Consider the following 22,933-nt stretch of genomic DNA (forward strand, 5'->3'; position numbering starts at 1 on the left):
GCGCGCTTACTGGTGGCGCGTTTTGAAGACCTCTGTGAATTTTCCACAGGAGATATTTTTACTTTTTGTCTATTCAAGAAATTACCCACAAATGTTATACACCAAGAATTATTATTTTATTAATCTACGTTTTTATTTATGTGTGCCTTTTTTACTTATTTATTTTAATACTGTACCTGAAGTTATATTTGAGCAAAAAGGAATATGTTTCTTCACCTGTGTCACTGTTTTTGTTTGTTTGTTTGTTTGAGATGATTATTGAAGAGCTGGTTGTATCTTGGTTAAAATGTTCTAATAAAAGGAAAGACAGAAAATATTGCAATATCTTGTGTGTTGTAAAGCGGTTTGGAAAAAAAAAAATGAAGTCGGAATCGGCCATCCAAACACTCTGTAAATCGGAAATCGGTATTGGCCCAAAAAATTGTAATTGGTGCAAGTCTAACGGATACATTAAACTTTTACGTTTCTTTATTTTTCAACAACGCTGTGATTAACGTGTGGTTAGGTTTAGACACAAAAACCACTTGGTTAAGATGAGGAAAAAAATCACGTTTTGGCTTAAATACTCAGTTTTGGTGCCACAACCTCTGTTGGAAATGCCCCAGTGTCTCATTAAAATACACCTGCTTTCATGGCACTACTGCGGCTGGAAACTCAGTAAAGTCTGTTAAAAACAACCACTTTTTGTGGCACTATCCCAACTGAAAGCGTGGCAATTTGTCAGTAAAAATCAACCACTTTTTGTGGCTTTATCACGGCTGGAAATTCAGCAATGTCTCAGATAAAAAAAAAAAAAAACACTTTTTGCGTATCTATCCAGGCTGGAAAGTCAGTGATATCTCAGTAACAAAACAACTGCTTTTCGTGGCACTATTCCAACTGAAAACGTAGTAATGTCTTAGTAAAAAACAACCACCTATCAAGGCATTATTGCAGCTGGAAATGCAGGGATGTCTTGGTAAAAGACAACCCCTTTTTGTGGCACTATCTTGGCTAGAAACTCAGTGATGTCACAGTAAAAAACAACTGCTTTTCATGGCACGATCTTGGCAGGAAATGCAGTGATGTCTGTTAAAAACAACTGCTTTTTGTGGCACTATCCCAGCAGGAAACATAGAGATGGATCACTGAAAAACACCCATGTCTGATGACTAAAAATCCGCTGGAAATGCAATGACAGGTTGCTAAAAAACAACTGGTTTTGCTGTTTAATGGTAAATGGTACATGAAATGTATAAATGTCACGTATTTGTGGGCTGACAAAAATTTGGCACTCCATGAAATGTCAGAGGGTCACCAATGTAATTAGGTTTTATCCTCATGGGAGGATTTTTAATTTTTAAAAAAAGATGTTTCAGGCTGGACCAAAGTCGTGGTCCAACTGGCATACCTGAAGCTATGCCACTGCCATTGTTATAAATATCACCAAGTTTTTAGGATTGGAATAAATTTAAGTGGATTGTGCAGTCACTGCAGAGGTGTCCGTACTCTCTGAGTGTTGGTTTTCCTGAAAAAACACTGCCAACTGCTCTGACATTTAAAACACAGAAATTCTTGAGCAACATTGTTGAATCAAATAGTAAATTATAGAAACTAATAAGAAGAACTGAGCATTCAGGACACTCGGCTCCAAACTGAGACTGTCAAGACTACGACTAAATAAGCAGCGGAAAGAGGATGAGGTGGGTGGGGAGCGGAAATGAGGCATGAAAAAGGATTAATAGAACTCTGTGTGTACATGTGCATGTGGCTATACAAGAGTGTATTTGCATTTGAGTGTATTGCATGTGCATTCATGTGTTGGTCTTTGTGTGTGCAGGTGGATTAGCTCAGTATTTGTACGTGTTACAGCACACAGGAAAGCAGACAGAAGCAGGTGTGTGTGAGCAGACTGCGTTTACACAGTGGAAGGTGTAACGGGCCAAACACACCAATAGGTGGATGAAGGCGCTCAGATTTAAGACATACACCTTCACATGTAATAACCCAAATAATCAAAAGCTTCATTTCAGCAGGTTTTAGTGGAGTAATTCAAAAGCTGTTTTAAAATTTAGCAGAAAGTCCTCAAACCTTAACAAAAAACATTGTTTAACAGTACACTTCAATACAACCTACTGGTATTTGTAGGACCTAACCCTACTTCTTAGTGCTTATCAAAATGTGTTCATGGGATCAAGTGCTCATGTTAAATTCTTGGTTGGATTATTATTGTTGTATACTTAGTCTTGGACCAGATATTTGCTGTAATTACTAATTAATGTCGGCCAGGAGCGTTAAGTGTGGGGGGGTCAATGAATCTCTCCCTACACCCTGGGTTCATCCCAACATCTGACCTCGCATCCATGTTTCCCTCACTTGTGTCTCTTCCTTGCATCTTAGATCCGCCCTTGTAAGTCACGGGGGAGAGATGCAAGGATGAGATGCAAGAAGAGAAGGAACAAGTAAATATGCCTTTGGTGGAATGAGCCATCTTTTCCTCTAAAGTATCATGTGAAGCGAAGCAACGTGGATTTCTAATGACGGTGGCAGCTGATTACAGCTGGATTAGCTTTCAGACAGCTTTATAGGTTTTATTAAAAGCTATAAAAACTTTTAATGGAGTTAACGGGTGCTCAAGTCCTCTTCCAAAGGCCTGAGAGTTTGAATGTTCTGCGCAGTATCTTTCCAGAGATTTGTAGGGCTGTAGTCTCCTGGTCGACTAGTCGATTATTTGGTCGCTATGCTCTGATCTGACCGAATTCTCATTAGTCGAATAATCGCCGTGTTACTTTCATAAGGAGAAAAGTGCTATATCAACAGCTTTCCAGGATTAATCCATTATTTCCTGTGGCAGGGGGACAGGCTAAGTTACCTGTGAAAATGGGGCTGTTTTCAAAACACCCCCGTTGTTGACAGAAAGTTGAACTCGTCTACCCTCACGCTCGGCATCACGGTGACGCAGACCTCCTGTCTGTTTCTGTAAGCTGAAACCATTTCCCTCAGTGGAAACGAAGCTTGTATTTACTTGTATTTCACAGATAAGAAACAATAAATTGTGAAGACAGTAAAGCCTCCACTAAAATAGCATTTTAAGTCGTGTGTGTGATTTATCCTTCAGGGATTTATACTTCATTTATCCTGGCTTCATATGAACAGAGGAAATCTCCGCTCGTCACTAGGCTAATGTACAATGTAAAATGCCATAGGCTGGTGCTAATAACGTTAGCATGTTGTATTTGCTTGGAAAACGTGTTTAGTGTAAGGCAGTTGTTTCGTCAGTGAATGTTGTGAGTTGTAATGGAACTGAATTATGTACCGTTACCTTTGTTACATGTTGCTGTTGTCCCTGGTTTTAAATGAGACATGGGAAAGATCGCTAGACGCTAGGCTAGTTTATACAATGTAAAACGCCGTAGACTTGTGCTAATAACGTTAGCATGTTGTATTGGCAGGGGAAATGTGTCCAGATAAAGACAAGTGTTTGTCCGCCAGTTCTGCAATTTATAGTGAAGCTGATTTGTGTACTTGTGTTTGAAACTGTCTCTATTAATGTGTTTAATGTTTAATGTGTGTTTTGAATCAACTATATAAATAAAGTTTGATTTGAACTAAACTTTACAGCGCTTAACACAGTCCTCCACCGCCGACTAGTGTTTTGGAGGTGTAACTGCAGAGTGACACAGACACACCACCACAGAAGTAAAAATAACGTGCAGATTTTTTTTCCCCACGACTAATCGATTAGTTGAAGATTATGTGCGACTTTAGTCAAGATTTTCTTTGGTTGACTACAGCCCTAGAGATTTGGCTACAGCCAGGAGACGTTAGCTTAGCTCAACACCTAGACTGGAAACAGGGGAAACAGCTAGCCTGGCTCTGTTCAAAGGTAAAAAAAATCAACCTAGCAGCACCCCAAAAGCTCACTGATTAACACATTATTATATTGTTTAATTCGTACGAAAACCAAAGTGTGAAAACAACATTTCACCGTTTGAAGTGGGGTTCTGTACCAGGCTACTTCTTAAACTGAAAACTAGCCCAGGCCAAGAAATACTACACCACATAAGCTCCCTAAAAAGGCAAGAAACAGGACAAGTTTATTTCCCTGGAAAATAACTTTTTGTTTAATGATTTCTTACATAAAAATGTATGTTTTTTTAATGTTGGTAGTAAAATGTTATATTAAACCCTAAGAAAGCTCCATAAATGTGTGTTAAAACATTCACAATTTTAACTCAGCATGTTATTTAATCGTGTATTTCAGATTTTTTTTTAAATAAAAGTTATATTGAAATTCAACAAGAAGTTAAAAAGTGCAGGAATGATCTGCTGGTCAACAGACCAAGGAGAGACTAATGGGTAACGATGTAAAGAGACGACTCTTCAGTTAATGAGGTGATTAGAGCCTCCTGCAGTCAGTCATGATCGATGCTTAGAGGGTTTACACACGCATGGCCACACACACACACACACACACACACAAACACACAAAAACGCAGGATAATTTGTAGCCCAGGCTCTGTTCCATTCACATTGTTTTAATAAGATAACATCAGATGAAGTAAACCCACTGAAACTGTGTTATCACAGCAGTAATGAATGGATTAGGGATGATCTCAGAGAACGGACAGTAGGCGAGTTAATAAAGGAGAAGACAGAGTGGAAGATTAAATTAAAGATACAGTGCAATGTTAAAGGAATGTTAAAAAAAATTCCTCTGCACCAACACGTTCTGGTGACTTTCTGATGAAACACTGAGAACAAATCGTTGTGTTCACGTTTCACATCATTAACGTTCAGCTTTAAGGCAGCTCTGTGACGGTGTTCTGTCAGGACTCATAAAGCTGTTACAGCTAAACCGTTTCTATTTACACAGCAGACACAGAGAAACATGATCATCCCATCAGAGTGATGTTTGTGTCCACCTGATAAATGTCGGTCTAATATTTTCTCTATTTAAGCTCAATTTTTGGGCTCCACCAGCTCCTGAGAAAAATATCTGCCTCTTCAGCTGCTAAATGCTCCACTGTTTTCTGTAAATGTGCTGCAGAACCAAAACTAAATTGTTCCATAAGGTCAGATTGGTTTCGTAACGGTTTGTGTTACTGTCCACTGGCGCACTTCAACATTGGATTGTGTACGCAGCAGGGGGCCGTCAGTGCTGCTATTTCTCCAAAGTCAGTTTGGTGTGTCTGGGCCTGAACTTTGCTACCCGTTCTCATTCCCAGGGTATCAAATATAGCAGTTTTGTTAGTGCGCACTGGCGACTGATTTCGACCAAACGGCAACCCCCGGGGCTGAGGAATAAAGCCAACAAGGAAATGCAAAAAACTGCAATTCTTTAAAGAGCCCGTTGAGGCTGGCTGCAAGAGCGAGTCAATCCCAATAAACCCCCATGCTAAAATGTCCATATTTACAGCTGAAATAAACATGTTTACAGCCTTGTACAACAATTTTGGTCTCTATAGCTAATTTACCCGTTCATGACAACTGGACAGGGGTGAATTTTATATAATTCACCTATGAAAACTGTATTAAGACTTAAAGTTAGGCATAATTAAGGGCGGGCAGCTTTCAGTGACAGGCACTATGCCGAGAGCGTCCTCCTCTGCCCTAGTGTTACCTCTGGCTCTAAAAAGCCACCATGGCGATGGCCAAAATGCCGACTTCGAGGCTTCAAAGTGGAAGTCCACAAACGAATGGGTGACGTCACGGTGACTACTTCTATTATTTATACAGTCTGTTATTCCAACACATAACCCACCCTTTGGTGTCTGTATCAGACTCACTGGGCATTTAGCTAACTCTAATGTAAACCCATCTGCAGCAATGACATAGTACAAAGAGTGACTTAGGGCCTGTCCCATTTCTACCCCTTAAATCTTTCACTTGGTATTGAGTGCCCTTGTTTGATGAGGGAAGTGAGAAATATTAGGGTAGAGATCTTTCCTTAAGAAATGGGACACCACTTCACACAAATCAGCATGGCTGACGTGCAGGCATACGTCATGCATAGTAGCGATGCAATGAAAATGCCGGCTCCAGCGCTTGTGTAGTGGTGTGTGCTATGTTTATTCTTCTCCGTCTGATGAATCAACAGAGAAGAAATGCTGAAAACAGGAGGTGCCTATGACGTCTTCTAGTTCTGATCGATTTTGTTCAGGTAAGTTGATTTGTTTCAATATTTTGACACTGTGTTCAACCGAGTTGCTGATGAGTTTCACTAGTCCAACCATCTGTTGTTTGTATAGCCTACATTCGGATCGTACAGGAACAAATTGTTTTCCAAAACTTGCCGAAGTTGCTGACTTCATCTTCCACTTCGTTGTAAGTGTGGGTCGGGGCTCCCTTGGAATCTAGGGCGGATTTTAAGTGTTTGAAACCACTTCCACTACCTCAATTCTGTTTTGGGACACAACTAGCCTAAACGTGAACATGCACAACCAAGTGCAAGAGGGTATTTCTTGGGGAGGTGTGGGTATTGGGACAGGCCTAAAGTCTGCACACAGATGTGGTTGGGGAGGTGGAGGGGTCAAAGAAACACAGGACTTAAGGCCTTTGCACACTGAGTCTGTGTTTTTTGTAATATGTTATCTGACAAATTTATGATCAACGAAAATTTCAGAGTCGGTGTGCAAACGCGATTGACACAATGTGAGGTCTCGTGATCTTTTTCTAAAATTAACCAAGGAGTTTTGTTGCATTAATCTTAGGTAGTTTGGGTGATAAAACCTACATTTCCTGGAAGTTTATTTTTAAAAGACACTGTGCATGTAACAAGCAGAACCTGATACGCTGTCACCGAGCATCCAAAACTGACACTAGCACGTCATACACCCCTTTTCCACCAAAATTAGCACGTGTATGCCAACCTGATCTCACTCCCAAGTTGTAGAAAACCAACGCTTGGTCAATGACATTTGGCATCAGACACAAACGAAAAAAGCCATCCTTTCACGTCGGCCTAATATGCAGCCAGCCACAGGGGTGTGTCCTCAGCCCCCTCCTTTTCTCCCTCTTCACCCCATCCACCCCACAAACACCATCGTCAAGTTCGCTGACGACACCACCATTGTAGGACTGATTAGGAACAACGATGAGTCAGCCTACAGGGAGGAGGTCGAACGCCTGACAGACTGGTGCCTCCATAACAACCTGGACCTCAACACAGCCAAAACCAAGGAAATCATTGTGGATTTCAGAAAATCCAAAAAGACTGAGCCCCCCATCCTCTCCATCAAACGAGAGGAAGTTGAGAGGGTGGAGAGCTTTAAATTTCTTGGTCTCCACATTTCGGCCAACCTCACCTGGTCCGTCCACACCTCCTATCAGGTGAGGGAGGCCCACCAGCGACTTTACTTCCTCAGGAAGTTAAAGCAGGCCCACCTCCCCCGCCCACTGCTGGTTAACTTTTACAGGGCCTCCATCGAGTCCATCCTGACCTACTGCTGCACAGTGTGGTTCACCAGCTGCACCGCAGAGGACAGGAAGGACCGACAGTGGGTAGTGAGGACCGCAGAAAAGATCATCTGGAGCACACTGCCCCCCCTCAAAGACACTTACACTGGCCGACTTCTCAATCCCACCCATCCCACCCAAAGACTGACACTGGAACCACACTAAAATACTAAATACTGAGTGCTTATTCTTATTGCTTAACGGCGCCTGGTGGCAGTGGAAAAGGGGCTACGAAGCATTGCGCCACTAAGAGGGAGGAAGCATTTGTATTCAGTAAACCACCCTCACGTAAATAAAGGATTCCAAAAATGTATTGTCATGAATTATGTCTATGCATTAGTTTAATGCCCGGCAATCTGTTTTATTTTGTCTGTAGCCTGCAGGCTTCTTGGAAAACAAAAATAAATGTTGTTTTGGTACTTTTTGAATTGTTTCTGAGGATTATTGTTAGTGCAGACGCTGTTTCTTACTTTACAGAGATGATCTGAGCCGCCGTGGGCAAAACTCCAGAATCTGCCAGGTGGTGTGTGTGTGTGTGTGTGTGTGTGTGTGTCAGAACAGCCTATAATGAAATCACTACTCAGCATAGAGTATTTGAGCCAATGAAAGCTCAGATCAATAAAACACAAGGTTTGGAACAGAGCCAGCTCTCACCACATTTATCTTTCTGCCTTCTTTTCCTCTGGCACTTTACTCCCTCCCTCCTTCCTCCCCCCCCCCTCTCCATCATTTAAGATATCCAACAGCCGGATGGTTATTTCAGCATCACTCCTCTTTTAACTTGCCACCAATGGTCCCTCCATCTCTCTCTTTTTTCATGTCTTCATTCACCAAACAAAAATATGTAAAAAGCAGGAAGAATGATGAAAAAACAAAAATTGCTCAGGTTGGGAGACGTGAACAACATGTGAAAAGACCTTGATATAATATTCATACGTTGGTATTTATCCCTCCAATATTTCTGGGACTATTTGCTTGTGATCCTATAAAAAGCAGAGTCAGGGAACTTCTGGACAAGTGAAGTAATTTTGTGCCACAGATATATTTTTTCTTCTTGTATCTGATGTTCATTTCACGTCCTTTCAGGTTCACATATTGTTTTGACAGTCCCATGGTGTTGTCAAAAATATTGATTTGTCAATACATATTGATTCTGAATATCTGAAACACTTTCAAGACTCATTCTCCTTAGCATCGGTACATTGAACACAATGTTTACTACAGTCATTCTGCTGTTCTCTGCTGCTAACCAAGAAAAGTCATTATGTTATATTATATTTATCTTTTTAATAAGAGATTAAATTGCATGCCTTGTTCTGACAACACAACAAACTGAATATTTAATCTACAAACTGTTTTGCAATTGAATTTTCAGTAAATGTTTTCCAGCTTATATCTCCCAAACTGTACATTTCCTGTGAAAACAGAAGTGTATTCTGAAAACAGACAATGCACGTAACAGGCTGAAGTTGACACGGCATCCCACGGTGTGGACACACCATGACCAGACATTGATATGTGACGAGGTCGGAGTGAGAATGTGTTATGAAACACAAGACTTCCTTCTCTGGTCATGTTCACTAGTATTAATTAAATAACTTTGGAAATAACATATTGGAATTCTTAATTTAATTGGTGTTCCTTTTTAAAATGCAAATTTCCAATTAGACTAATACTGCCAGAGGTCTAAACTCCTCCTCTGTCATCCCTCCATCCAAGGCCTGATTGTTTTTATTATTGATTGATCTGTCAAGACAAAGAAAAATAGAGAAAAATTCTCATTACATTTGCCTGAGGTGACTTTTTTAAATTGCTTATTTTGCTCGACCAGCCAAAACCCCCCAAAGTTATTCAATTTATAATGATGAACTTCGGTGTGTTTCTGAAGGGCTGTAGGCCATCCTGCCCTTCATCTCTCTACCATTCATCTATCTATCCATCTGATCCCATCTTATCCATCATAACCGATGCACAGACAGGTAAAAGAGACTCATCAGCAGTTTTATAACACAGAATAGACTGTATATTAAATGACAAGCTGCAGAAACTCATAAAAACTACGACTGAAACAGGGAGAGAGAAAGAGTGAGATTATTAAGTAGCATATTCTCATAAGACACACAGAGGCAGTCTTGCTTGATATTACAGGCTGTATTAACTCAGCCTGTGCAGCTCTCCATCTCACACACCAGTTAACTTTATCGCACATTATCGCACTGTCCTTACTCATTACCACTTTCAGGATGACACCATTCATCTGCTTTGGCTGGTAATTGAAAGAAAAGGAGTGCAAGCAGAAAGGGGACTCCACGCTGGAGACCACATCCACCGCTGCAGTCCTCTAACCTCTAGAAAAGTTGGTCTCAAACAGTCAAACTCATCTATTACATCACATAACTAGAATTACCGCCGCCGTTATGATGTCACAGTGCGACTGACCCTTTGACCACAAAATTCTAGTCTAGTTTATTTTTCAGTCCAAGTGAATGTTTGTTTCAAATTTACAAAAACTCCCTAAAGGTGTTATTGAGATAAAGTGTTCATGAGAATGAGACAGATGCAAGGTCGCACTGACTTTGACCATCGATATCCAATCAGTTCATTGTTGGGTGCGAGTGAACATTTGTGCCAAATTTGAAGAACTTCCCTCAGTATTCTTGAATTATCACATTCACAAGGATGAGATAGAGGAGGTCCCACAGACTTGGCCTATGACCATCAAAATCTAATTAGTTAATTGTTGAGGCCAAGTAAATGTTTATGTCAAAATTGAAGTAATTCCTTTAAGGTGTTCTTGAGATATCGCATTAAGAGAATGAGACAGACAAGGTCACAGTGACCTTGACCCTTGACCACCAACAACTGATCAGTTCATTGTGGAGTCCACGTGGACTTATGTGCCAATTCCTTTGAGGGCGTTCTTGAGATATGAATGGACCTGCATTTGTATAGCGCCTTTCTAGTCATTCGAACACTCAAAGCGCTTTTTACACTACGAGTCACATTCACCCATTCACACACACATTCATACACTGATGGCTGAGGCTACCATACAAGGTGCCACCTGCTAACACACTCACACACCGATGGAACAGTCATCGGGAGCAATTTGGGGTTCAGTATCTTGCTCAAGGATACTTCGACATGCAGACTGGAGGAGCCGGGGATCAAACCGCTGATCTTTCGATTGGTGGGCGACCCGCACAGCCGCCCAGATATCTTGTGCACAAGAATGAGATGGATGGACAGACGGCCAACCTGAAATCATAATGATGCACTCAGCAGCTGTAGGGGCTTGAATTCAGCCAGTACAAACCCCACAGTGCCTGCTTACTTGTGTAACAGCAGCAACAGAAAGTTTGCTAATCCAGCAGGAAGTCAGAGCTGTCCGGTGCCCCAGAGCTGCTTTAATATGGTTTACTAGAGGACTAAATTTTCTCTTAACATGTTGATTTTGACGTGAAAAAATACGAAATGTGCCAGCTTTGTCAACCAGGACCAGATACAAACTATTTCTTTGACATGTCGTGAAATATTGCATAATGGACGGTGCAAGCACAAGCTGCAACATCACGGTCGGTGAATGTGTGTGGAGTTTGTCCTGTCCTTTACTGACACTACAGCAGTATTAATTCTGCTAAATTATTATTAGAGACAAAACTGTCAATAACCTGTATAATGCAGTCAATATCCAGCAAACTAAGACATTTGTTTAATGAAAAAAAAAAAAACAAACAAACGTTTTTCATTGTAAGATTTTACTATACACATAAGAAGTGACAGTTAGAAGAAGCTGATCTAAGTATCACTGCAACTGAAAGAATCAGGAAAACTCAGTTCAGGAGAAAAAAATAATATCAAGAATATTTGTTCATGTGTGTCAACTTGATTTCCCCTTGAGAAACATCTGAATGAGCTCCCTGGGGTTTCTAACTCAGCTGCACTGTTTGGCTTTCCTCTCTAATGTTTTATATAATTACTTTGTGAAAACACATTAAAGTTAAACCTGTAAAACCTCCTTCATTTCCATGGATCATTAATGTTAAATGAGTTACATGCATTCTTCACAGACTTTGGCACTTTAGCTCTTTACTCCTGATGTATTACAGTAAAACACTGCAAAGAAGCCGTTGACAGCTTCATTTAAAGAAGCTCACTGAGTGTTTCATGATCAGGACAAAAAGACATAAAGGGCAACGCCACACCAGCAAAGAAGAAAGTATAGATATACATTGATCTTACCTGACAGTAAAATCATATGAGCAGGACGCCAACTCGGTCTTACTGAACGGAGAAAACTGCAGAAAGAAGAATGAAAAAGATTATTATCAGAGACCGTGAGACATGGGCACTGCCTTCATGTGTGTTCACGTGCTTTCGCTGGTCTCGCACGCAAGCGCACACACGTGAGCGCGGTGTACAGAGAGGCAGTTAGAGCTACAGGCTACAATGAGGCTAAAAACAGAGTTCAAATGACGTTTTTCCAAACAACTTTTTATGTCGGGGCTTCAGGACACTTGGATCACTACGGACGAGCAGTATGGAGATATTTTGTGGTTTCAATTATGTGTTTTTTGGACGTTTGAATCTGGGGCGCCGTCAGCCTCCATTAGGTGGAGTTGTGTTGCTACCTCCTCTCTCCTTGGATCTCCACAAGTGATGTGAGGACTCTAAAACTTCACCTGAACCTTTTTCTTTTAGCTGTCTAAGATATGTTTTGCTGCTGCCTCCATCCACAGCAGTGCATTGCTCAGCTTCCAAGCTGGTACTCCTGCCTGCTTCTCCAAACTGGGGGTGTGCCCAACGCCATCTACTGTGTGTAATACACTGACTATGGATAAGTACTCTATACAGCTCCACTTTAAAATATCCAAACTATCCCTTTAACTAAAGAGCTCTCTCTCAAGAAGAACGGTGCGAGCTGTTCTTTTCAAATAGAACACCTGCTGCGCTGTTTACAGTTTGTTGTGGATCCTGCTGAGTAACATGTTTCCATCTGTTGAGAGCTTCTGTTCGTGTTGTACTGCAGCTGGAGGTCGTCCCTCATCTTCTAAAAAGGTGTGAATGTTTAAAAAAACGTGACTTTTTTTTCCCATCAAAGCGAAAACGAGCTTCAGGCAGGATGAGCAGAGTTTTCTGCTCGGCAGTAACAGGATTGTGCCGACACAGAGAGGCTGAAAAGAGTCCACAGAGAGTAATTTCACCGACTGTCGGCTAAGCACTCTCAAATTAATTTATTCGTTCATTTGTTCCACCTCTCTGCTTCTGACAGTTTCACCTTTCTTATCAGGCAGATTCAAAGGGACTCTCTACCTCGTTTAACACCTTTCTCTCTGCAGCCGTCTCTATGTCTTTCTCTGTCTCTGTTAAATTAACAGCTGCTTTATTGGTATCATCAGGACGAGAGTCTGAGCAGCTGTGGGGACGTTTCACAATCATCCTGGAGCATTTTTCTGTTCATGTCTTCAAGTAAAGAACAATTTGTCCTCAATAACATCAGTTCATCATTTCAATCATTTAAGTGTGTATTTGGAATTCTTCTTCTTAGCTAAACTTGTGCTAAATTTATGCTCTTTTGTCTATTTTGCTTGTCTTGGTGGTGCTTTTTTTTGGTCCACTTTGGACATTTGTGGCATGTGGCTGTGTGTAACTCATCGGGATGTAGAAAATGAACTCACCAGTCCGTAAACTGTCTTTCTGTCAACTTCTGCTAGCGAGACAGGTTGAGGCGTTCAAATTTAACCTCTCTAACTCCGCCAGGATGGTGACATCCTCGCTCCCCCCCCTCCTCTGTTAAATGGTATCTCCCAGGCGCACTATATCATCAAACCATGTGATGTTTGGTATTGCCGGATTCAGGAAGCTCTCGACTTTTCAAAAATAACGTCGTTTTTCTTTTATTTATTATGGATTTCGCACCAGAGCAGCCCAAACACACAAAGTCCAAAATCACGATGAGTGGTGACAAGTCATGTCATGCCGTTTTTAGACGGGAAAAGTTAAAGGATTACTTGCGATCTTATGTGGAACCGTTAGTGGGGACTTAGCTGGTTTATAAAAGGTAAGAGTCTCACTCCTACCACTATTTTTGGCTGAGATATACCATCTAGAAAGTGGGATCATAACTTTCACGTTTCATATGGCTTTATTTGGTGATATTTTATGGTGTTTCTGTGTCAAAAACAACATCAGCTATCATAATCACACCTGATTTCAATAAGGTACAATGTTTGAAGCTGGCTGAGTGTTGTTTGATCACTGATAGTACTGTTTTGAAGCTGAGTGACCGACTTGTCATTTGGAGCTCCGCCTGGATCTTTTCATGGAAAAAACACTGTAGAATGGTCATACTTTGATCAATCTTCTTCAAATTTGAAACAAATGTTCATTGATAGTGTGCCTACTGCCCCATAGTGTCATCTTCAAATTTGAAACAAATGTTCATTGATAGTGTGCCTACTGCCCCATAGTGTCATTTACCTGCTCAGATGAAGCCACAGACAGTTATTCATCCTGAAAAACATTTTTTATTTTATTTTGGGCAAAATCTTCAATTTTTTACTGAGACCCAGTACTTTACAGAGGCCCATTACTTTGTCTCTGTAACCTCATGCATGCATGTAGTCAGAACGGTTCAGAAGCTACAGTCATTTTAATTTGGGTATGTCATTTTAGGCGTTGTCGCTACAAAATGGGGGTGGAGTACAAGAGGTTGTTTAAACATCAGCATCCTGCGAGCCATTGTCCAGACGTTGAAAATAAACTGAACGACCTTCATGCCACACAGTTTCCACCAGTATTATCAGTAGTATCTGAAACTGCAATATCCTTAGATTCACTAAAATTTGGCTCAATCCTGGACACGGCCATTCAAACAGATTTTTCTATGTGAGGATCTGACAGAGCAGAGGACTCTGGCATGAGAAGGAGAGGAGGAATGTGCTTTGTGATCAATAAGGACTGTGTGACAGTGGGAATGTGAGGTGCTGTCCTGTTCCTGCACCTGGCAGTAGTGGGGTTTCCATCCAAATGAATCGAAAATTTTTGAGCGAATTTTGTGACAATGCGCAAAAGAAAATGCGAATTTATGCCCGTTTCCATTTGTTATTGTTTTGCGATTATTGGGAGTCAACAGGAAGAGCAGTAGGTGGCGCTTCTCGTGAAAAATGAACAAAATAAAAACACCCCCGTAGAAGAAGAGTACGCCATGAGATGACGTCATAAAAGAGCGTCTTATGCCCACTGTAAACAACAACACACTCAACTGACACTCAACAACTGACCATGGACAGATTCCTGATAAACCTGTCGGCTCTTGGGAGAACTCTGGTTAGCATTTTGTCAGCGTTCACAGAGTACCTAACCATCTTGAAGAAGAGACGACAAAGAAGAAGTTTAATGTTAAGAGTACTGTCGGAAATAGCTGGAAGCAGACCACTGCGTCATTCTCCGTGTGTATGGGAACGTAGGCGTGTGAAGGACTTTTGGGAAGTAGTTGTCCAGCAGCATTTCACTCATGAACTCTGGCTGAAACATTTCCGTATGCCAAGGGCCACATTTGAGGATCTGTGTGCCGGTACGTCATCGTTTATTCGCAAAACCTGTTTCCATAGCAAAAAGTCGCGTTTTCCTTTTATCGATACGCTGACAAATCCACCCCCTCCAAGCGTAAAAACTTTTTTGCGAATTTTCGGCCTTTTTTCGAATTTCTGGTGTTTCCATCCAAGTTTTTTTCACAACTTTTGAAATAAATAAATAAATAATTGCGAATAAAAATAGGTGGATGGAAACCCCACTAGTGATTGCGCAGAATGTTTTCTCCATCCTGGCATCAAGTGCAGCCAGTGAAAGACACTTTTCCTTCACTGGATTTGTAATTCAAGAACAGGGAAGCAGCCTAATGTGAGTGACTGTAGCCTGTGTGTGTTCAATCATGGGTGCAGGTTTGACTTAGACATAATGATGGGTAATGGGTCGATTCTGGTACTGAGCTTTATGGGTATCGACGAATGCGGGTTTTCAAAAATGAACCTCGTTCATGAAGGTTATACTATTTAGTTTATGTTGAAGCTGTTTTACAGGCGTTGATGATCATTGTCAAGGGAAACTATTTATGGTGCTGTTGATCTGTGTTGTTCAATACTGAGAGTCTTCAATATTTGTCCACCTCATTTATATCAATAAAGGTAGACTAGATGTTAGAAGCACCACTTTGTACCACTTTTTATTTTGTCCATCACTCCTATTGATTTCCATAAAATGTTTATCACCAGCTTCAGCACAGGTCGCAGCAACACAAACCTCCAGTTTATCCAAATAAACTAAACCACTCTGTTTGGAGATGAAATGTACGTAATTATACCTCACTGCAGGAAAACTGTGAGCACAGATCTTTACAATATTTCAACTGTTAAGAATGACGGACAAAACTACTAAAATAAGATTCAAAACTATCCTAAATCTCACTGACAGTTGGATGGAAGCGTCTCCATCTCTCAGTTTATTTTTATCTCTTTTTTTCCTGCTGGTCATGAATCCCTTCAGCTCCTCTCTGCTTCCTCCAGGAAATCGATGCAAGCAGACACATTTGCAAACACTGACAAAACACACACACACGCGCACACACAGTTTTAGAGTGAGTCTCAAATCTTGATCGATTAGCGACACCTGTCCTGAAAAACACAGCTTGAGCAAGACAGTTCCTTGATTGGGTGAACTCAGGTGTGTGTTTGCGTGTGTGTTTGTGAGTGTGTGTACGTATTCATGACGTCAGTGTGTGTGTATGAAGTGATATGTGTCTAATCTGAGTCAGTGGGATGTGTTTGGGGACTCCTCTGCAGCTGTCTTTTCTCTCTCACACACACACACACACGTCTGATATGTGTGTGTGTGTGTGGTCTTATTAGGTCCATTTAAGTGGGTGTTTTGATGCTGTCAGGCCCTGCACTGCATCTCTGCCACCACACACACACACAAACACACACACTTTGCGACTGTCAACTCTAAGAACAAAGTGTAGTTATAGGACATTTGATGGAGCATGCGACAGCAAACAGAAACCAGGGCATGTGTGTGTCTGTGTGTGTATATATACCTTGACTCTGCGGATGGCGTAGGTGTGCCCTCGCAGTTGATTGACAGGCTGTCGGACGTTCCTCAGGTCCCACACACACACACTGCAGTCTACTGAGCCTGTGGCCACAATATTCTGCAAACAGACAGCAACTCACTGTTATTCAAAACCCAGTTATTTGAAAATAAATGAGTGTATTGTCCTTTAAAAGGTACAGCAGAAGGTGGGCGGTTACCTGGTCGTATTTGCACCAGTCACAGCTGAGGATTTCAGCCTTGTGTGCTGGGACGGCCAGTCGACACGCAGCGCTCTTCACATCCCAAACCCTGAGCGTCCCGTCACCTGAAAGTACACAGTAGAGAGAGAGATACAGGTTTACCCAGCATGCACCTAAATTAATGTGAGAAAGGAAATTAGTAGCTCCCCTGTAGTGTAACCCTAACCCTAACCTAACTTTTACTTCGCCACTGTCGTCTGACTCCATGGAAACAGGTCTAACCTTTACATTTTGTATTTTCAAACTCCACTGTATCAACAATTATTACGTTAAAAACTGATTAAACTGGTCCAACGTACAGAATTTGACTTAGTGCTCATAGTAAACAACAACAAACAATCAACCCAGCAACAGCACCATAGGCTGGTATGAAAGCTGTCAATCAAACCCTGGTGTGGACCAAACAACTGCACCAAGACCACTCCAAAAAGTGGGTCTCTGTCTGCTTCCAAATGGACTCTGGTGCGGTTCGTTTGTGGTGTGAAAGAAAACAAACCAACCACAGGATTTAATGATGCAGATATGTGATTTTAGCAACAGCTAAACCAAAAAATAAATCCCTCTGCTGATTGTGAAATCTGTCCGCCATCTCATCATTGATTGTGATAAAGGCCATGTATATCCCATAACCTATTAATGCTAATGCATACATGTAACCACGGTAACACACGTCAGTGAGGGTATTTTCCCTGATTAAGAACTGTTCAAACTGCCATCATTGTATCAACTCCATATACTTTGTGTTCATTAAGAAGTGTGTGACAGTGATCCCACAGTATGAAGCCCTGAATCATTACTGTACAAGATGCCTTCTTTTCATCCTGTCTCTGTGTTGGTCATTATTCATCACATGCCATTGATTTGCAGTCTAATAACAGCCTCCTAATAATGCTTACAGTCACTTATTTCTCCGTGAGCTCATTGTGAAACCAAAGAACAAAACATATAAATACTTTAGAAACATTAAAGTGCTGCTGAAGAAACCTCTGTTAGATTTCCCCACGTGGGTACTGATGATGCAGGACGACAAACACCGAAACTGTTCAATCAAAGAGTTACCTGTCAGTCAGTAGAACTTCATGTTTACTCCTCTTGGTTCATTCGCAAAACATCAGTGTGAACAGGAACTGAACCAAAACTGAATCTTTTTTTTTTCCAAATGAAAAATGAATCAAACTACAGGTGTTAAAACACCCTGAGTGTCACAGCTCAGGCCCTGTTTAGACGACAACGGTTTCTCTAAAAATGGAAAAGTCTGTCCTTTGCGTTTTAAAAAACTTCTGCGTTTATATGACGACGTTATTGAAACGATCCCGGTTCACACGGAGCTGCAAAATCTACTGGAAACGCTGTAGTATGCACAAGCAAGCAACACCACGGCATGACGCCATGCGCCTGCGCTGAAGCGCCTTCCTCTACAACGCGGTGATTACAAACCAAAACAAAGAAGACACAATGGCAAAAGCATGCACAGATAACTTTGTCTGGATGGACGACGAGGTGGAGTTGCTACAGTAACAGATCTACACTTCACTTCAAATCAACAGGGTGAGCAGCACAAACAGAGCCCAGCATTGTTGTTGTGACGGTCGGCATGCCTAGTGACTGGAACCGTAATGCGCATGTGTGAAAAGTCCGTTTTCAGAGGAACTGCATATTGCAAGTTTACATGACAACGGAGACACTGCCGTTTCCAAAAAGTTGCACTCTGGAACCTGTTTTCAAAACGTTGCGTTTTCAGGCACCCAAAACACTGCTGTCGTGTAAACGATCGGCCAAAACGCAACTAAAGTTTACCGTTTTCAGTTGAAATCGCTGTCGTATAAACGGGGCCGCAGACACACCAAACCAACTTCAGGTCGTATAAACGGGGCCGCAGACACACCAAACCAACTTCAGAGAACGAGCGACGACAAAGGCCCCCTGCTGCACCACCTGATGTCCCCTGTGTCTTGGCCAAAAAGGCTGCACATGAACATGCTGCAAGGACTACAGCCAACAGCCAAAAAGCATGCACGTTATGAGCCTACGTGAGAGGAAATAACCAGCAGCTGGTGGTTGCCTGTATGTGTCATTCAAAACACGAAACAGGAAGACTGTCATGAAGCTTTTTAGCCAGTTAGCACATTAACAACACAATCCAATGTTGAAAGAACAGAGCATATTTACCATGCACCAGTGAACAAGAACACAAACCATCAAGAAATGTCTCTGCTCCACAGAAAAATAATCTGACCTTATGGAACAAGTTTGTTTCTGTCTCACTCCCTCTGGACTTTAGCTCTTTGTTTACTTTCCTCACTTTTGTTTCTCTTCCTATATGCTGAGCTTAGGGTTGCAACAGTATGAGATTTTCACAGTATGATAACAGTGGCTTCACGGTATCACTGTATTAAATAATTCTTATTATTATTGTAACTCAGAATGAGCCTTAAAGGATTGGAAACAGAGGGGTTATTTTTGGTTGAACAAACGTTCTATTACTATAACTGAAACTTGTGTAAAAAGTAAAATAAAGTTGAGATTGACCACTGAAAACTTTCCTGAAACCAGTTTTAAGGGAAGTTGGTGTAAAAAGTCTCCATTTGGGGAGATTCTCGCAAGCGTAGCTGAGCTGAACTGCCAATCACAGTGATTTCATTCATTGCCGCTGCTTCTACACGCTGAATCAGCCAGAAAAAAGATGATGCGGGCCGATGAGGGGTAACGGCGCCAACTAGGGTGACAGATTCTCACAGACAGCCCAACACTGACCAACAGCCGATCATCCACTTGGTGTGTCATGGCCTTTAAGTGTCAAGCCATGTGAGCAGCTATGATGTGAAATGAACTGATGGAGGTTTGAAGAGTTAGAAAGAGAATGATAGAGTGAGCACGTTACAGAACAAGAAAGACAGGGAGGAAGAGAAAGAGAAAGAAAGTGACAGAAAATATGTGAAGAGAAAGAAAATCTAACTGAAGGCAGATGGAGGGAGACAGAGAGTAAATTGAGGTTAATAGAGGGGAACACAGCTGCCAGTGTTGAGCTCCTTCAGACCTCAGGTTTTATTTTAACGTGTGTGTGTGTGTGTGTGTGTGTGTGTGTGTGTGTGTGTGTCCCAGTATAACATATTCTCTTGTGAACACTCATTTCAGGGACCACTTCATTATGGCGTCAACCCAACAGTGTGTGTGTCTGTGGGTGTGGGTGTGTGTGTGTGTGTCTGGGCTGAGGTTGAGGGTCTGCCAACACACTGCGACAATCATAAAGCAGAACCTTTACACTCTCATCTTCCTCCTCCTCCTCCTCCTCCTCGTCATTAATTTCACAGCCAGCAGGTTCTGAGAGGTTTATTCAAACTCTGCAGCCTGTCCGCCAAAGTCAGAGCGAAGGCCTCAGTGTGCTTCAAACGAATCCTTTGCCTTCCCATCCGCCTGTTTTTATGTGAATTTTCAATTTTAAAAAGCAGAGACACCGGAACATTTGAAATTTCGCAAAAGAGTTTTTACGCCGTGGCTGAGGTGGGCAAGTATCGATTAAAAACCAAATGGAAACAGACCGAGTGAATAAATGATAACGTACGTGAAGCATGAAGAGCTGGAAACATGAGACGTGTGTGGGGCGATGAGGAGACTGTAACCTCCTCACATTAATACTAGAAACAGAAATGTCTTCTTCCATGTGGTTTGAGACTGGAGCTCTTTGAATCAGCTCCTCTTCTTCTGCAGTGGTTTATAGCCCCCAGGAAGTGTGCCGAGCTTTGAAGCCAATTTTCATAGTGGCCAAACACTGGAACTACAACTCCCGAGTCTGACACGTGACACCGTCTGGCCCCAAGAAACTTTTCCCCATAGAATTACATTGGGAAAGAGACATCTGTAAGTCAGTGGATACATTTCTTTGAGTGTTACAACCTCCTGAAATGTTTAATCCATTCAGTCCAATAACATTTGGAAAGTCTAGAAGAGCCACAAGGACAAATCATTTTAACCCAATTCAAACCCGAATTAGGCAGCTCAGCCGGCGGGAAGTCCCTAGTGTGCTTGCTCTATTGGCCCAATGATGTGGACGCAGCACTGATCATCTGGGTAATCTCATACCACAGAAATATAGCTTTTTTTTTACTTCACGAACCACTAAGAAACTTTCTTGGAAAAGAACAGCATCCTGCCTTTAACACCATTTCCAGGATAAAAGGTCTTCGAGCTTTTCCTGGGAATAATAGCTTGTAACTTCTGTGGACGCTGCCGCGCTACCCGGTCAATCAATCAACTTCACTACTGAAAAGCTATTTGACTCAGAAAGTAGTGACGTTACCACCACGCTACTGAGACATGTAGTTAAGTTAGTAACGTTGCTACTTGTAGTGACGCTACTGCAACACTGCAGCTCAGTGCGGGTATGTGCTAATGGCAATGACTAGCTAGCTCACAGTGATGTTTATAGCTTGCAGCTTCTACTATAGCCAAACGTTCATCTCAAAACTTTGAGCACATATTAGTTATTTGTCAAAAAAAAAATTGCCAAACAACCAGTGTGGCTAATCAACATTGTCAGGAAATGACCCAGAGTGGACAAAAACTTGTATTAATTAGTTTGGGGTTTTTTTGCCAATTTTCTGGAAATTAGAATTTGCTCGACTCGACTGCTGCCTTCCTGATCTCTTCATAAACATTGATCCATCAATCCATTCCTCCATCCATTTCCAACCTCTTATCCAAGGCCAGATCGTGGGGGCAGCAGTCTGAGCAAAGTACTTCTGACGTCCTTCGCCCCAGCGACGCTTTCCAGCTCCTCCTGGGGGATCCCAAGGCATTCCCTAGCCAGATGAGATATATAATCCCTGCAGCGTGTTCTGGAGTCTCCCGCCAGGTGTACATGCTCAGAACACCTCTAATCCTACTCAGATGCCCGAACCAGTGGCTCTACTCCAAGCTCTCTCCAAATGTCCGAACTCCTTACCCTACCCTTTCCGACCCTTACCTTCGGCTGCTTGTATCCATGATTTCATTCTTGGTCACTACCCATAGTTCGTGACCATAGGTGAGGGTTGGGACATATATGGACCAGTAAATTGAAAGCTTTGCCTTCTGGCTCAGCTCCCTCTTTACCACAACAGTCCAGCATCGCACCTGCATCACTGCAGATGTCGCGCCAAACCACCGATCCATCTCAAGCTCCATTCTACCCTCACTCGTGAACAAGACCCCGAGATATTTGAACTCCTTCAGTTGGGACAGTAACTCACTCCCATGTAATCTATTCTATCTACCCCATCATCATTAAGACAGGATTCAACACAGGGCTGCTGTACTTCATTTTAGTATTTAACTTGTAACCTGGAGTATCTGACATGAGCCGGCAGCTGCATCTCATTGGTTCTAACGTTTTCTTTCGGGAAAACTAAGAGCTTTATTTTTACTTTAATAATGGTGCTTGTTTGGCCCAAAGAAGGAAGAGGGATAAAGGTTTGGGCCACCTTGGAGTCACCATCTGGAAACCGCCAACAAAATGAATGAGCTTAACAGGATTATGTGACTGGGACTCCAAAACACCGCCACCAGAAGTCCCTATGAGGCGAGCACCAGGAGTAAACCGGCCAGAATATTTTTTTGGAATCTGAGCTCGGCGAGAAGAAGGAGCGAGCCCAGAATAAACAGCTCAGAACAAATCCTGACTGTTTGTTGTTGTGGGGAACAGATTAAAGAGCGCACCGAGGGAGCTCCTTCCTGGCTTCTCCTCATGTTTACTGACCAGCAGATTAATCCTGCTTCCTCTCCTCCCGTTCACCACTTCCTCCCCGTCCTCTTCACTCCCTGCACCTCCTCTTTAATCCAAACGATGGATGAAAAACCAACTCTCAGCAGCGGCCTCCACCAGACCACATCCTCCCGCTCTTTATCGATTTCTCCATAACCGTTTTAACCCTTCACGTCCTTCTTTTCTTTTATTTATGCTCTTACTCACACACACACTCAGCGGCTCAGCCATGTGTGGAAGCTCCGCTGGCATCATTCCACTAGTGTGTGTGTGTGTGTGTGTGTGTGTGTCACCGCTTACAACATTGAAACAGTTTAACAGTGTTTAATTTGCAGCAGCAGCCAAAAGGCTCTGGCTCTGCATGTAAATGTGTGTGTGTGTGTGTGTGTGTGTGTGTGTGTGTGTG

At 42.1% G+C, this 22,933-nt stretch overlaps 1 protein-coding gene across 4 annotated transcripts in view; it reads right to left on the reverse strand.

Annotated features, from left to right (window-relative positions):
- The window catches only part of pex7 (peroxisomal biogenesis factor 7), an 86,172-nt gene that overhangs the window by 35,645 nt on the left and 27,594 nt on the right, over nt 1-22,933 (reverse strand). For all 4 annotated transcript variants that reach the window (XM_050057953.1, XM_050057952.1, XM_050057951.1 and 1 more), the window contains exons 7-9: nt 16,746-16,852; nt 16,532-16,645; nt 11,680-11,735 (exon numbers count right to left, since the gene is read on the reverse strand). In XM_050057953.1, coding sequence (XP_049913910.1) covers nt 11,680-11,735; nt 16,532-16,645; nt 16,746-16,852 — 277 coding nt within the window. The remainder of the gene's footprint in view (nt 1-11,679; nt 11,736-16,531; nt 16,646-16,745; nt 16,853-22,933) is intronic.

The sequence above is a fragment of the Epinephelus moara genome, chromosome 12, assembly GCF_006386435.1.
Source record: "Epinephelus moara isolate mb chromosome 12, YSFRI_EMoa_1.0, whole genome shotgun sequence".
In the NCBI taxonomy this organism is placed as follows: Eukaryota; Metazoa; Chordata; class Actinopteri; order Perciformes; family Serranidae; genus Epinephelus; species Epinephelus moara.